The sequence below is a fragment of the Chiloscyllium plagiosum genome, unplaced genomic scaffold (genome assembly GCF_037043375.1).
Source record: "Chiloscyllium plagiosum isolate Xiang-an unplaced genomic scaffold, Cpla_swu_hap1 HiC_scaffold_20, whole genome shotgun sequence".
Taxonomy (NCBI): Eukaryota; Metazoa; Chordata; class Chondrichthyes; order Orectolobiformes; family Hemiscylliidae; genus Chiloscyllium; species Chiloscyllium plagiosum.
Genome location: NW_028270158.1, coordinates 28,915,405 through 28,931,253, shown reverse-complemented (window position 1 = coordinate 28,931,253; position 15,849 = coordinate 28,915,405). Strand labels below are relative to the sequence as shown.

General features: G+C 42.3%; 1 protein-coding gene across 2 annotated transcripts in view; it reads right to left on the bottom strand.

The window, feature by feature from the left end:
- Nucleotides 1-7,261: 7,261 nt before the first annotated feature.
- LOC122560737 (sodium/myo-inositol cotransporter 2-like) overlaps nucleotides 7,262-15,849 on the bottom strand; it is a 39,087-nt gene continuing 30,499 nt past the window's right edge. Inside the window, exons 15-18 of one of the 2 annotated variants that reach the window (XM_043711731.2) lie at nucleotides 12,038-12,104; nucleotides 8,037-8,132; nucleotides 7,877-7,945; nucleotides 7,262-7,585 (exon numbers count right to left, since the gene is read on the bottom strand). In XM_043711731.2, coding sequence (XP_043567666.2) covers nucleotides 7,374-7,585; nucleotides 7,877-7,945; nucleotides 8,037-8,132; nucleotides 12,038-12,104 — 444 coding nt within the window. In that variant the 3' untranslated portion in view covers nucleotides 7,262-7,373. Of the gene's footprint in view, nucleotides 7,586-7,876; nucleotides 7,946-8,036; nucleotides 8,133-12,037; nucleotides 12,105-12,706; nucleotides 12,821-15,849 lie in introns of those variants that run through there. The other variant, XR_006314796.2, reaches the window with a different exon arrangement.

Below are 15,849 nucleotides of genomic sequence, written 5' to 3'. Positions count from 1 at the left end.
AAAGGGTCTTTGGACTTGCAAAAATAACATAATTAAAAGAATTTATTAATATCCTCAATAATTATCAACTTTCTATTAAACTTAAAGCCAAAACACAAAAGAAAAGTATTTATCTTAATGACCTCCTCCTGCTCCTAAGTGTAATGTTTCTATGTTCATGTATTTTGAGACAACACAGTATTTGGATTTGGATTGTGCACCAATCTAAGTTCATAGAAGTTTCTTTTGGGTAATCCAAGATGGAGGACAGGAAAAATTTCTGGCTGTAAGAGCTGCTCCTTTGTTGAGGTATTTTAGGTGCTGGAGGTGATTTCCACAAATTCCAGGAGCAGCAATTACTGTTTTATATCCTGTGGCATTGTTTTGGAACTTTGGGAAAAAAAATCAAAACAAAAGCAGTTTCAAAAGGGAGAAGAAAAGAACAAAGGAAGCACATGGTAAGGTCAGTGCAGGAGGGAAAGAGAGAAGGAAACTGACACTGCCTTTGCTGTTTGAATTCATGTATCGCTGGATATTGGAGTATGTCTGGGAAAATTAGCAAACAGTGACATTCACAACTGATCTTGGAGGAACTGTTTGGGTGAAGTTCACAGCACAGAAGCAGATAAGTGTGTTGTTTTGAGTGGCCTACAGAAAGTCTGCAGTAGTGAGTAGAGTGGGTTCTTTCTTGATTATAGGTTTTTGGAGCTATGTCTCTTGATTAAACTTCAAATATAAGCCATAACTATTCATTTAACCTGGCGCAGTGTTTATAGAGGAATAGGACAGTGTCAATTTCTGGGTCTGTAGATTGTGAAGGAGCATAAATGGCCTTTAGTAGTGCTTCTTGTTAGATGTGGGAGTTTAAAGAGGGTTTAAGGGTTACTGCAGATTCTATCTGCAATAAATGCTGTTGGTTGCGAATCTTGTTGGATCGAATGGACCAGTTGGAGAGATAGTTAGAAGCAATGAGGAATTTGCAACAGCAACAGTATGTGATGGATGACAGTTATAGGAAGGGGGGAAAGTCTCAGATACAGTCACGTAGATGGGTTAACTCCAGGAAGGGTAAGAGAGGTCGGCAGCTAGTGCAGGAGTCTTTTGTGGATATACCCATTTCAAACAGGTATGTTGTTTTGGAAAATGTAGGGGGTGATGGACTCTCAGGGGAACATAGCACGAACAGCCAAGTTTCTGGTATTGAGACTGGCTCTAATGCAACGAGGGGTACATCGGGTTCCAAGAGATCAATTGTGTTAGGGGATTCTCTACTCTGCGGTACAGACAGACCTTTCTGTGGCCAGCAGCGAAAAAGCAGAATGGTGTGTTGTTTCCCTGATGCCAGGATCAAGGATGTCTCAGAGAGGGGGCAGAGGGGGAGAGGGGTCAACAAGAGGTCATTGTCCACATTGGAACCAACAACATAGGAAGGGAAAAGATTGAGATTCTGAAAGGAGATTACAGAGAGTTAGGCAGGAATTTAAAAAGGTGGCCCTCGAGAGTAGTAATATCTGAATTACTCCCGGTGCTACGAGCTAGTGAGGGCAGGAATAGGAGGATAGAGCAGATGAATGCATGGCTGAGGAGCTGGTGTATGGGAGAAGGATTTACAATTTTGGATCATTGGAATCTCTTTTGTGGTAGAAGTGACCTGTACAAGAAGAACGGATTGCACCTAAATTGGAAGGGGCCTAATATACTGGCAGGGAAATTTGCTAGAGCTGCTCAGGAGGATTTATACTAGTAAGGTGGGGGCGCGGAGGGGGCGCGGAGGGGGGGCGGAGGGGGGGGCGGTGCGACCCAGGGGGATACTGAGGAACAAGGTCATCCTGATATGGTACAGTTGAGAACAGAAACACGTCAGTCAGGGCAGGCAGGAGCAAGGTAGGACTAATAAATTAAACTGCATTTATTTCAATGCAAGGGGCCTAACAGGGAAGGCTGATGAACTCAAGGCATGGTTAGGAACATGGGACTGGTATATCATAGCCATTGCAGAAACATGGCTCAGGGATGGGCAGGACTGGCAGCTTAATGTTCCAGGATACAAATGCTACAGGAAGGATAGGAAGGGAGGCAAGAGAGGAGGGGGAATGATGTTTTTGACAAGGGATAGCATTACAGCTGTGCTGAGGGAGGATATTCCTGGAAATACAGCCAGGGAAGTTATTTGGGTGGAACTGAGAAATAAGAAAGGGATGATCACTTTAGCGGGATTGTATTATAGACCCCCCAATAGTCAGAGGGAAATTGAGAAGCAAACTTGTAAGGAAATCTCAGCTATCTGTAAGAATAATAGGGTGGTTATGGTAGGGGATTTTAACTTTCCAAACATCGACTGGGACTGCCATAGTGTTAAGGGTTTAGATGGAGAGGAATTTGTTAAGTGTGTACAAGAAAATCTTCTGATTCAGTATGTGGATGTACCTACTAGAGAAGATGCAAAACTTGACCTACTCTTGGGAAATCAGGCAGGGCAGGTGACTGAGGTGACAGTGGGGGAGTACTTTGGGGTCAGCGATCATAATTCCATTAGATTTAAAATAGTGATGGAAAAGGATAGACCAGATCTAAAAGTTGAAGTTATAAATTGGAGAAAGGTCAATTTTGACGGTATTAGGCAAGAACTTTTGAAAGCTGATTGGGGGCAGATGTTCGCAGGTAAAGGGATGGCTGGAAAATGGGAAGCCTTCAGAAATGAGATAACAAGAATCCAGAGAAAGTATATTCCTGTCAGGGTGAAAGGAAAGGCTGGTAGGTGTAGGGAATGCTGGACGACTAAAGAAATTGAGAGTTTGATTAAGAAAAAGAAGGAAGCATATGTAAGGTATAGACAGGGTAGATCGAGTGAATCCTTAGAAGAGTGTAAAGGCAGTAGGAGTATACTTAAGAGGGAAATCAGGAGGGCAAAAAGGGGACATGAGATAGCTTTGGCAAATAGAATTAAGGAGAATCCAAAGAGTTTTTACAAAGACATTAAGGACAAAAGGGTAACTAGAGAGAGAATAGGGCTCGTCAAAGATGAGCAAGGCGGCCTTTGTGTGGAGCCGCAGAAAATGGGTGAGATACTAAATGAGTATTTCGCATCAGTATTTACTGTGGAAAAGAATATGGAAGATATAGACTGTAGGGAAATAGATGGTGACATCTTGCAAAACGTCCATATTACAGAAGAGGAAGTGCTGGATGTCTTGAAACGCATAAAGATGAATAAATCCCCAGGACCTGATCAGGTGTATCCTAGAACTCTGTGGGAAGCTAGAGAAGTGATTGCTGGGATATTTGTATCATCGATAGTCGCAGGTGAGGTGCTGGAAGACTGGAGGTTGGCTAACGTGGTGCCACTGTTTAAGAAGGGCGGTAAGGACAAGCCAGGGAACTATAGACCGGGGAGCCTGACCTCAGTGGTGGGCAAGTTGTTGGAGAATATCCTGAGGGACAGGATGTACATGTATTTGGAAAGACAAGGACTGATTAGGAATAGACAAACATGGCTTTGTGCATGGGAAATCATGTCTCACAAATGTGATTGAGTTTTTTGAAGTAACAAAGAAGATTGATGAGGGCAGAGCAGTAGATGTGATCTATATGGACTTCAGTAAGGCATTCGACTAGGTTCCCCATGGGAGACTGATTAGCAAGCTTAGATCTCACGGAATACAGGGAGAACTAGCCATTTGGATACAGAACTGGCTCAAAGGTAGAAGACAGAGGGTGGTGGTGGAGGGTTGTTTTTCAGACTAGAGGCCTGTGACCAGTGGAGGGCCACAAGGATCGGTGCTGAGTCCTCTACTTTTTGTCATTTGCATAAATGATTTGGATGCGAGCATAAGAGGTACAGTTAGTAAGTTTGTAGATGACACCAAAATTGGAGGTGTAGTGGACAGTGAGGAGGGTTACCTCAGATTACAACAGGATCTTGACCAGATGGGTCAATGGGTTGAGAAGTCGCAGATGGAGTTTAATTCAGATAAATGCGAGGTGCTGCATTTTGGGAAAGCAAATCTTAGCAGGACTTATACACTTAATGATAAGGTCCTAGGGAGTGTTGCTGAACAAGGAGACCATGGAGTGCAGATTCATAGCTCCTTGAAAGTGGAGTCACAGGCAGATAGGATAGTGAAGAAGTCGTTTGGTATGCTTTCCTTTATTGGTCAGAATATTGAGTACAGGAGTTGGGAGGTCATGTTGCAGCTGTATGGGACATTGGTTAGACCACTGTTGGAATATTGCGTACAATTCTGGTCTCCTTCCAACCAGAAAGATGTTGTGAAACATCTTTGTTTAAGGGTGTTGTAAGGGTTCGAAAAAGATTTTCAAGGATGTTGCCAGGGTTGGAGGATTTGAGCAAGAGGCTGAACAGGCTGGGGCTGTTTTCCCTGGAGCTTCGGAGGCTGAGGGGTGACCTTATAGAGGTTTACAAAATTATGAGCGCCATGGGTAAATAGACAAAGTATTTTCCCTGGGGTCAGGAAGTCCAGAACTAGAGGGCATAGGTTTAGGGTGTGAGGGGAAAGATATAAAAGAAACCTAAGGGGCAACCTTTTCACACAGAGGGTGGTACATGTATGGAATGAGCTGCCAGAGGAAGTGGTGGAGGCTGGTACAATTGCAACATTTAAGAGGCATTTGGATGTGTATATGAATAGGAAGGGTTTGGAGAGATATGAGCCGGGTGCTGGCAGGTGGGACTAGATTGGGTTGGGATATCTGGTTGGCATGGACGGGCTGGACCGAAGGGTCTGTTTCCATGCTGTACATCTCTATGACTCTATGACTTCAAAATACTTCTATGACCAGGTGAGATGGAGTGAATTATCTCCTCTTTTTTCAATCTCTTCAGTTGGTCATAGCCAATGTTTACAATTCTCTTCTCATATGGACTATACCTCTCTGTCATAAAAATGGGGTAATCCAATGTCTATTGTAACAGGTAGGAACCAGTTCCTACATTTTCCTGAGTGAAAGAAAGAGCAATTTTCCTATCTGTTAATGTTGAGAAACATGGTAAAGATAAGATGTCAAACATGTGTACACAAACTTAAGAAAGGATAGTGTTGAATACAAAACGAAAAGATGAAAAGCTCTAGGGTGTCCCTGAGATGTGAATGTTTTAACCTGAGACCACTGTTGTTTAACTAGTGTTTTGAGTGAACTGCAGCAGTGACTATGTCAGTTCTCCCTTGGGTTGCTCGTTTTAATCAGTTCTGTCACATCGCACTTCTTCTTGAGAGACTGGGAGCGTACTTTCTCCAGTTGGTTCCAGTTGCACTCGAAAATCCATTTGCTCTCCTCAACCAAAAACACCCACCTCTACCTGGACCCCTCCTTTCTCGCCTTTTACCTGCACTTGACCTGTTCATTGAGAACTGTCAGCATGACCTTGGCCGTGTCAATTTCTCTGAACATCCCCTTATCCATTCAACCCCCTACCCTCTAAATTGACTGTTCTCTGTGCTCTCAGCTCCAACCCTGGCTTGTAATGAACCTTGCTGATGAGGGTGGTGCTGTTGTTGGTGGCTAATGTACTGACCTTGACATTGTGGAGGCTGAACGCCAACTCCCAGATACCTCCTCCTATCTCCCCCTGGTCTGTGACCCTACTATGCATCTATTCTGAAGATGCCAATTTTGACTGGTGGCCTCTGAAATGTCCACCTTTTTCCACTAATGAGGATTTCCCACCATCGTATTTGACAGGGCCCTCAGCCAGGTCTAATCCATCTGCTGCATTCTGGCCTTCACCCCCGTCTTCCCTCTCTTCCCTCCCACAATAGTGATAGAGTCTCCCTTGTTGTCACCTACCATCCCACTAGCATCCATTTCTGAAAAATCATCAGCCATCTCCAGTGGGATCTCTCCACCAGATACATATTCCCCTCCCCCAGCTTGTCAACCTTCCACAGGGACCGTTCGCTTGAGGCTACTGATTCACTCCTCCTTCGCTCCCAACGACCTTCCCTCACCACCTCCCGGCACCTTCCCTTGCAATCTCAGAAGATGTTACATCAACCCGTTTACTTTCTCCCTCCTCACTATCCAAGGCCCCAGATACACTCTCCAGGTAGAGCAGCAATTTACCCGAATTTCACTCAATCTAGTCTACTGTATTCATTGCTCAGAATGTGGTCTACTGTACACTGGGGAGACAAAATGAAGATTGGGTGACCGCTTTGCAAAACACCCTTGTTCTATCTGCAAAAATGACCCTGAGCTTCCAGGTGCTTGCCATTTCAATACTCCAATGTGTTCCTCGGCAGACATCTCTCTCTCTCAGGCATGCTGCAGTGCTCCAGTGAAGCTCAGCACAAACTGGAAGAACAACACCACTTGGGAACTCTGCAACTTCTGGACTCAATACTGAATTCAACAATTTTAGGGCCTGAGCACTATCTCCTTACCCCAGCCCCCACACACCAGGCCTTGTCATCACACGGGCTGCTACCACAAACTGCCCATTGTCAGGAACTAATGGTTCCCATTTGCAGTTATTTATTCTCCCAGGCTGATCTTTACCCATTCCTTTCTCTGTCCAGCTGTTCTCTCTCTCTGGGATCCATCTCCATCTATCATTTACTCCTTCCCCCTGCCCCTATCCTTTCCTTGTAATAAAAAAATAACTTTCTCATAATTACTTAGTTCTGAGAAAGGATCACTGGACCCAAAACATTAGCTATGATTTTTCTCCACAGATGCTACCAGACCTGCTGTGTTTTTCCAGCAATTCAGTTTGTGTTTGATTTCCAGAATCCACAGTTCTTTGGCTTTTTTTGTTCATCTTTTATAGAATTTCGCAGATTTACAATATGGACAAGAAGACACAAAATCTGTGGATCAGAGTCCAACCCAAAAGGAATGGAATGAAGTGACTTTATAATGATTGCGCCTTTTGGTATTCAGTGATGACATTGTGCTGCTGTTGACTGCAGCTATCTTCAATTTGGCAGCCGGTCAGTTGGACCTACATCTTGTCTTGAGATTTTTTTTCTTTCTACAATGTCTTTGAGCGTTATTACTTTGCCCACATACAGTCAGAGAGAGAAAGATTTTGACTTGCTGACAGGTTTGACAGTCTAAGTCCCAACTGCCCTCTTTCATTTCAGTGCTGTAAAAAAACGCCACTGACAACAGATTCAAAATCAAATTGCTGAGCAGATACTATTTTTACCAAATGCATCTGGTACCAGTACAAAAGCAGCAAATCTGGTTCCAGAAAAGGGACAACTACACAGTTCCACTTTTCCATCAAGTTGCAAAAGGAAATAAATGATCGCCCAAAATTCCATTTTCCAGTTTATATTTCCAAATAAAATATGAGTAATCCTTACACTAGTTATTTCTATATTTATACAATTTTCACTTTACTATATTTGATATGACATTAGATCAGTCTTTTAAGCGAAAAATCCATAGAGGAAGACAGCAGCACTCAAACAGACGATTAAATTAGCATTAACAAAGTTGCGTATGTGACGGTTTTCAATGAACCTGTTAGTGTTGTCCAAAGCTTCGCTTGTTGGAGAATTAACTGTTTCTTCCTTCTTATCCATCCCACAGAACCACAGCAGGAAGGAGATCAGCTTTGAACGTTTCTTCACTGATTCATCTGTGGGAGAGAGGGAGGGAGTCAAATATTATGATCCAGAATGCCCCAATGCATGTTGAGCATAAAATCAAAACTTTTGGGTATGGATCAGCGCTGAAGAACCAGTTTCTTCCATCCTGATTTGCTTGACAAGAAAATTACTTGCCGTATTGAACTTATGAAATGTCAAAAATAGTGTGGGATTCAGGCATGAGATTCCCACCACAATTATTTATCCTTGTCTTGGATGTAAGTTAGTAACCTGGTGCCCTGTGTGCTATTACAGAGATGTAAACACTGAGAGTTACTTACCCTCGGAGAGACTGGCATTGCTAACGCTACTGTCTTCCTCTAAATAAACCTCACCATCATCAGGTTGATCTGGGTGAGAGCAGAATCAGAGACAGAATTACCTCTCAGTTACAATCCTGTTGCATTGGCACCAAAACAATAATCCTTCTGGATTGCTTACCCTTTGATACGGTGATGCTTCCTGTGTTGCTGATATCCTCTCGATGCTGCTTACTCTCTTCAGGCTGTTTGGTTGTAGAATCCATTTCAGGTGCAGCTGGTGGAGAAGAAATACAATAGGTTGCTTCAGGATTCTACTGGTTATATGATGATACTTATAGTCTCTTCTTATACCTATCCCTCCTCTAATTGTCTTGATATTGGTAAGTATTAGTTGTCAATTTACAACTTCCGTCATCTGATTTTCATACCTGAGAACTTTCATGGACTAAAATGGTTTTAAAAAGGCAAACAGTCAGTTGACCACAGAATAAAGCAACGCAATGTGGAATAAATAAAATGATCTAAAGTGAAATTTTCGTTTTAGTTAAAGACATGCGTAACAGTCAACTCTGTCAGGTGTCAAAAAACTCACATCACCTGTGTTAAGTTACACTTGTATGAGAAGTTGCAAGTATTGGAAATGATAGGATTGCCTGCAAATATCCACCTCAAAATGACAAAAGAGCCAACGTTGGAAATACAAAACTGAAGCATATTTAAGTAGCTGCTCGGCAGAGCATTAAACAGAGAGGAAGAACTGGTAACTGGGAGCAGACTGGGAACAGAAAGGCCTAAGTATCTCTCTCTCTGTCTCTGGTTCCTTCTCATCCTGTCGTAAACAGCATTCAGTGAAAAAAAGCAAAAAAAAAGTCTGAATTTTGTTTTTTTTTGGCTAATCCCAAGTTGTGTCAAGTTTTTTGAGGAGATTTCTGCTGCAATGCCAAACAAGTTCTATTGGGGTACTTAGCAAACTCACCTCATAAAACATGCCAAAGTAAGATCAGCTTCACTGGACTTTGCACCTGATTCTGCCACAAATTGTACCCTAAATCCACATTGCTCAGATTACCCCAGCCATTTATGAACAACTTAATCCCCTCAGATTTTGCTACCACTAAGGATACAAAGCAACCATTAAACAACTGTGGTCTCAGGTTAAAATTTAACACCTCTAGGACTCAGGATGTTAAAATTCCTCCTACGCTCCCTGTCTGTCCTACACACACTCTCTCCTTTTAAACATTATACCTGTGTTTGTGTTTGTGTGTGTGTGTAATGTTTGATATCACATTTTATTATTTTTCTCAGGATTCAGTGAAAAAAGCAAAAAATAACTCAATCAGAATTTTGGTTTTTTTTGGCTAATCCCAAATTACGTCAAGTTTTTTTCAGATTTCTGCTGCAATTTCAAGCAGATTCTACTGGGGTACTTATCAAACTCACCTCATTAATTAAAAGAAAACAAAGAAATGTGTATGTTGGAAATATGAAACAAAAACAGATTTTTTTTTTCTTTCACACAAGAATACTTTGTAAATGTCTCCTTTATTTTGACTATTACTCCAGTGAACTGTGTTCACTGCAGGCGAAAAAGAAACATAATTGTTTGTTATGACTGACCAAGAGGTGTTGAAAAAGTGGGGTGCTGAATTATCTCTCTTCACTCGGTCATTCCCTCTTTTTTTTCTTTTACCATTTGGTTACTGTGAAGATGAGTCACGGAACATGCTGGGTCATAATCCTGGAATTTTCTCCCTAATGCATCATGGTGAACCTACAGCACATGGACTGCAGTTGTTCCAGAAGGTAGCTTACCATCTCCTTCCCAAGGGCACCTTCTGAAAGAAGGCTCACTGGACCAAAAGCATTAACTGCTTTTTCTCCACAGGTGCTGCCTGACCTGCTGAGTTTTTTCCAGCAATTGTGTCGATGATTTCCAACATCTGCAGTTCTTGTTTTTTTTAACCTTCTCAAGGGCAACGAGGCAATGAGCAATAAATGCTGGCTAGCCAGCAATGATACCACGAGTAAAAAAAAAATAAGGCACCTTCTCAGAACTAAAACCAAAAACTCATTTACCTCTACTTTCGAATCTAAGTGCCCAAATAATAATGATATATTATAAACATTCACACTTTTGCTAATTTAAATGAGGTTAAGTAACTGCGGGAGGCAGAGTGACAGCAAACTGTTCAACCTGGCAAGTCAATGCACCATGAGCAAGGGCATAGATGTGTGTTGGTGTTTGCTAATGACACTGCATTGATATCCCACATTAAAATTCATCTGCAGCAGCTTGTAAGTTGGTTCTCCTGTGCCTCCAAGGAGTGCAGATTGAATCAACATCAGAAAGAGCAAAGTTATTGGGCCACGACTCAGAGACTTCCACCAACATTGACAACCTCACTCTGCACTTCTTCATTGGCAGCTTCATATCAACAATTCCAGTTGCTGTATTCAGTGCCAGTATTGCCAGGGTTGCAGCTGGAAAAGCAAAGTTGAGACATTGAGTGCAGGCCAACAGCAAATTAAACAAAAGTAGAAACTCTGTGCATAGCAGGCTCATGTTCTCAGCATCCTCCTTTACAGCAGCAAGCATGGACAATTTATTACAAGTCTAAGGGAGCAGCTGGACAGTTCTGCTGCCTCAAATGAATATTGGGCATGTCCTGGCCAGACAGATGCTGAATAAGGAAATACACTACTGTCCAGAGAACTCCAGCATGCTTACACTCTCAGTCAGCATTGTCTGGGTCACGTGACCTGAACTGATGGCACCTGCAACTCCAAAATCATGGTCAACAGTGAATTTGTTACCAATGCAAGGCCAGCACAGATTGCCCACAACGGCAGTCCAAGGATGTCTTCAATCCAAAGACTGAAGTTGATTTAAGTTGATTGGGATCAAAGTCATTGAATCAGAAGTCCTTGTTGCTGAATAACTATCGGGAGTTGAGCAGTCAGAAAGCACATGGAAAAAGCAAAGGACAAAAGGAACCAGCAAATGGCAGAGAAGTGAGGCTGTCTGAAGGAGTAAACATCACCTGTCCGCAGGTTAGTACACCTGCAGGTAGAGCTGACACATGAATCAGCTTTAAAAGCCATAACAGAGAATGTTCATAACAGAAAGGACATTCATGCTTGATGCAATTGTTTCCCATCACAGGCAGATACCATGAGCACTGCATTATCCATTGGTCAGACCAGTGAGAGAGCTATGCATCTCCAATAGACAAGGAGGTCTTTAAGAGATTTCCCAAATGACATATATTCTTCTCTTTCCTGCAATCTGCAAGGTACTAGACCATGACCCATCATGTAGCATTACATTAGATAGAAAAGCTTACCTTAGACTCACATTAAGTTGCCCTACTGTGATGATGCTGCTCCTTTAACAAGGCTAGATTGTCCTCGGTATTTTTTTAGAGGGGTTGTAAAACCATAGATTTTGAAATGTCAGGGGTTATCTACTTGAAGAAGCATTTGAGTTTTATGAAAAAAACATTTGTACAATGAAAGGGGAGTGGCCAGTTGTCCCAGCTCACCTTTTCTCTGGCCTGGCTTTGTTTTAGCAAGTAGTTCAGAGCTGCTGGGTCAGTTGTTAGCTGGGAATCCAGTAGAAACAGCTCCATGGAAGAAGGTGTTCCACACTGAATCTCTCAGCTATCTTTGTCTCTCACTCTCTATCTCTGTCTCCTGTAAGACCCTGTGTTTGATTTTACCTTTTTTGCTGAAGGGTGTTTATGGGAATTGTTGCAGGAATTTGGAACAGCAGCATTAAGTTGGGATAGTTTGTGGAGTTTTCGGACAGGTTAGATTATTCTGTATTCTGTTCTCTTTTGTTAGTGTTTCATTCAGTACTCTGGAAATAAATTCTGTTTTGTTTAAAACCAAGGGGTGTGGACCAGCTGCATTACTCCTGGAATATCCACTTTACACCTGTTCAAAACAACTAGAAATGTTAGGGTCTGGGCTACCTTCTTGAAGTATTTGAGGGGGTCTGGCCTGGTCCACACATTTGGTAGTTGCTACACTCGTACATAATTGTATCTTGTCGCATTTATGTCGGACTTTGGTTCTGCCTCTAATATATTGTGTATCGTTGCAATGATCGCAGGGGCCTTGTCCCCATTGAAAGTGTGATTGCTCGGGTTAGCAGTTCCTTGGCATGTAGCTTACCTTCATCAAGCTGTTTTACCACAGAATCGGTTCTTTCAAAACGGGTGAACCAGGTCAAGCGACTAATCTAAAATGGGAGGAGAAAGATTACAGCACAATGTACTAAGATGATAATTTTGCTGTGTTCAATGTTGGCCAGACATTTCGATCAAGAACCCTGTTAATTTGATATATTAAGCAGTCTTTCCTCAGGTAAAATATATGAATAGCTGTTGGGATGATGGTGGTGTAGCAGTCGCAACACTGGACACAAGATAATATTCTGGGGACATGATCTCAAATTCTAACAGATAGCTGGGTCAATGAATAAATCTGACGTTTGAAGGTAATCTCAGTAATGGTGACCATGAAACTAGTTTTTATTGAAGGCTATGATTGGTTAATTTTACATGGGGAAGGAAGTCTGTGAAGCCCACCTTGTGTCAATGGCAAGTCACCCTCCGTCCCTGGGCAGCCTAGATGTGACTCCAGATCCACACTAATATGCTCAACTCCTAACTGCCCTCTGAAACATCCTTAATTAAAGGACAGTGAAGGATAAATAACAAATGCTAGCCTTGCTAGGATGACCACATTCCCATGAAAGAAGAAATGTTAAAGTTCATGCACATTCAATGAGTCATTCCCAGTTACGATGTCTGCCTATTTCCACCTGTGAGAGTTGCTCACCTTGACTTGTGTAGCCATGCTCCAAAGTTCAGAGCCAGGAAGAAACTTTTGCAGTAGATTTGCCAGAGGCTTATTTCAGGTGTATTGAGTCCAGTCCAAGTTGTGAAGACATTCCTAAAATCGAAAAAGATCTAAAGGGTGATTTGAACTGCCCAGCAGAATCTGGGAGGAATGGGCAGTTAAAATTGCCTGAGGTACTCTCAGAACTGAAGCAGTCATGAATCCACTGTTTGATATTTCAACCTTCAACATTGGACAAGGACACGCAGGCAAACCAATATTGGCCTATTTCACAAATACATAGCAGGACCCCATGATGCAATTGAGACAAAATGATAATTTTAATTGAAGTTTCAGCAGGGAATTTGACCTAATGTTCTGCCAAGTGAAAGCCTATTAGGGCCAGTCAGGCTCCTTCAGACCTCACACAGAACACTTAAGCCTGTCACTCTATATCAGTGAGATCTATGTTCACAGCACAACCCACCCCAGTCCCCCGTAATAGAGAAATGGAAACCAGTCCACTTTGTATCAAAGAGAAGTCAACCTGCCTCTCTATTTGAAGACCAGATCAAATAGAACACTATTTGGTTCCCTCGAGCCTGTTCTGTCTTTCAATAGGATCACGTCATTTTCCACCACTTTTCCATCCAGAGTTGCTGGAAAGTCAACCAATGGGATTTTCAGCACAATCCAGGAGTTAAAGTGGCCTGGGTTCCAGTTCTAGAGCAACGAGAGCATTTCCACCTCTCCTCACCATCTGCTTGCCCAGAAGCTGATAGATCTTGAATCAAAGTCAATGTCTCTTATGACAGCAATATTATTTATTGACTCAGATTTTATTGAAGCAATGACGACCAAGCCTTCAACCTTGTGTGACCATGGTGGAAAGGCTCAGCAACTTACATGAGCAATGTCATGCATAAATCCAGAAGCTGCAGTGGGCCAACCTCCAGTTCTCTAGGAGCTTCATGGTATCAGTCATCTGCCGCCCTGCAAATTAAAATGGGAGATAGGGCAGGAGCAAGAAGTTAGGCTGATTGCCCTCTAACAAATTACTCTGGTTGAAAACCATTGGCTTTGGTAGGAATTCTCTCACATTGTGAATGCTTCATAAGGACAACTACACCAATAGAGAACTTGCAAAACTGCTGTCGGACAGAAGTAGATTTGTTATCTCTTCACAAACTCAGCTTAATTTATCAGACATTTTAAATGTTCAGATGGAGTTAACAAAGTGTAGTTGGCTTTTTAAATAGTCTTTGAAGTGCTTCAATGCATGTCACTTTTGAGAAATTCTGACTCTTTAAAAATGTATTTATTTTGGAGTTTGTAAAAGTATCCTGATCAAATTATCTGATATATTCTTTTTCTCCTTTGATTTCTTTTTTAACCATGACAGAAACAGAGGCAGTTGGATTTTGATGGAGTCTGTGCTATCGCTTCAAGACACTGCACGATGTTAAAGGCAGTGAACAATTAATCGACTTACAGCAGGTAGAGGTATTTGTACAACAAGAGGAGCCTAACATACTTGTTTTCTTTGACCATTTATTGTCCATCCCTAATTGCTCAGAGGACAGTTAAGAGTCAGTTACATTGCTGTGGGTCTGGAGACACATGCAGGCCAGTCAAGGAGAGCAGATTTTCTTTTCTAAAGGGGACCCGGAAGGGTTTTTATGACAAATAGCAGTGGTTACACAGTCACCTTTTCAGGTGCAGAATTCTACTGCATTAAAATTTCACCACTTGCCAGGGTGTGACTTGAACCTGTGTCCCCAGAATATCAATTTAGTCTAGTCCAGTGACATTACATCATTGCCTCCAAGGTAAGTGCTAAAGACAAAACTGAAGCATCTTCAGCTAGAAGTGCCAAGTAGATAACCCATCTCAGCTCCCCCTGAAGTACCCAGCTTCACAGATGCCAGTCTTCAACCAATTTAATTCACTTTATATGATATCAAGAAACAGCTGAAGACACTGGATACTGTAAAACTAAGGGCTGATAACAGTAATGGTAACGAGGACCTATGCTCCTAGCTAACATGGTCCAATAGAGCTACAACACTGCCATCTACCTGACAGCATGTAAAATTGCACAGGTATGTCCTGTGCACAAAAAGCGGGCAAGTCCAACCCAGCCAATCATTGCCCTATCAATTTGTTCTCTATCATCAGTAAAGTGACAGAAGAGGTTGTCGATAAAGCTATCAAACACTACCTGCAAAGGAATAACCAGCTCACTAATGCTCAGTTTCAGTTCAATCAGTGCCATTCAGTTCCTCACTTCATGACATCCTTAGTCCAGGGCTGAACTCCAGGGCTGTCATAAGAATGACTGCCCTTCACGTAAAGATTACATTGGATTGAATGTGGTAACAAAGAGTTCTTGAAAAACTGGAATCAATGGGAATCAGAGAGAAACCCCTCTGCTGGTTGGAGTCATTTCTGTCATAAAGGTAGATGGTGGTGGTTGTTGGGCGTCAGTTATCTCAGCGGGTGTTCCTCAGGGTAGTGTCCTAGGCTCAACCATCTTCAGCTGCTTCATCAATGACCCTCCCTTCCTAATAGCATTGTTGTTGAGCCTGCACTCTACAATCTGCAGTTCTAGAAGGAACTCATCCCACCTTCTCCAGAGTCACTAGGATTGGGCAGTAAATGCTGGTCTAACCAGCGATATCGAAATGCCATAAATAAACAAGATGTCACAGAAGTGTTATGGTGCAGAAGGAGGCCATTCAGCCCATTGTCTGTGTATCAGCTCTCCAAACAAGCATCATGACTTAGTATCACTCTCCTGATTTCTCTCCATTGTTTCTATTCACATAATTATCCAGTGCCCTCTTGAATGCCTCAGTTAAACTTGCCTCCACCAAACCTCCAGACAGTACATTCCAGACACTAATTACTCGCTGTGTAAAAAAGCTTTTCTTCTTTTGCAAATCATTTTAACTATGTGCTGTCTCATTCTTGATCTGATCTACTAGTGGGAACAGTTTCTCCCTGTCTACTCTATCCAGCTCCCTCATGATCCTATCAGATCTCATGTCAGCATTGTTCTCTCCAAGGACAAACTCATAACCTCTCCAATTTAGTCAGATAACCTACATTCCCTTAATTTTGTTTCTCCACTGCACAGACCT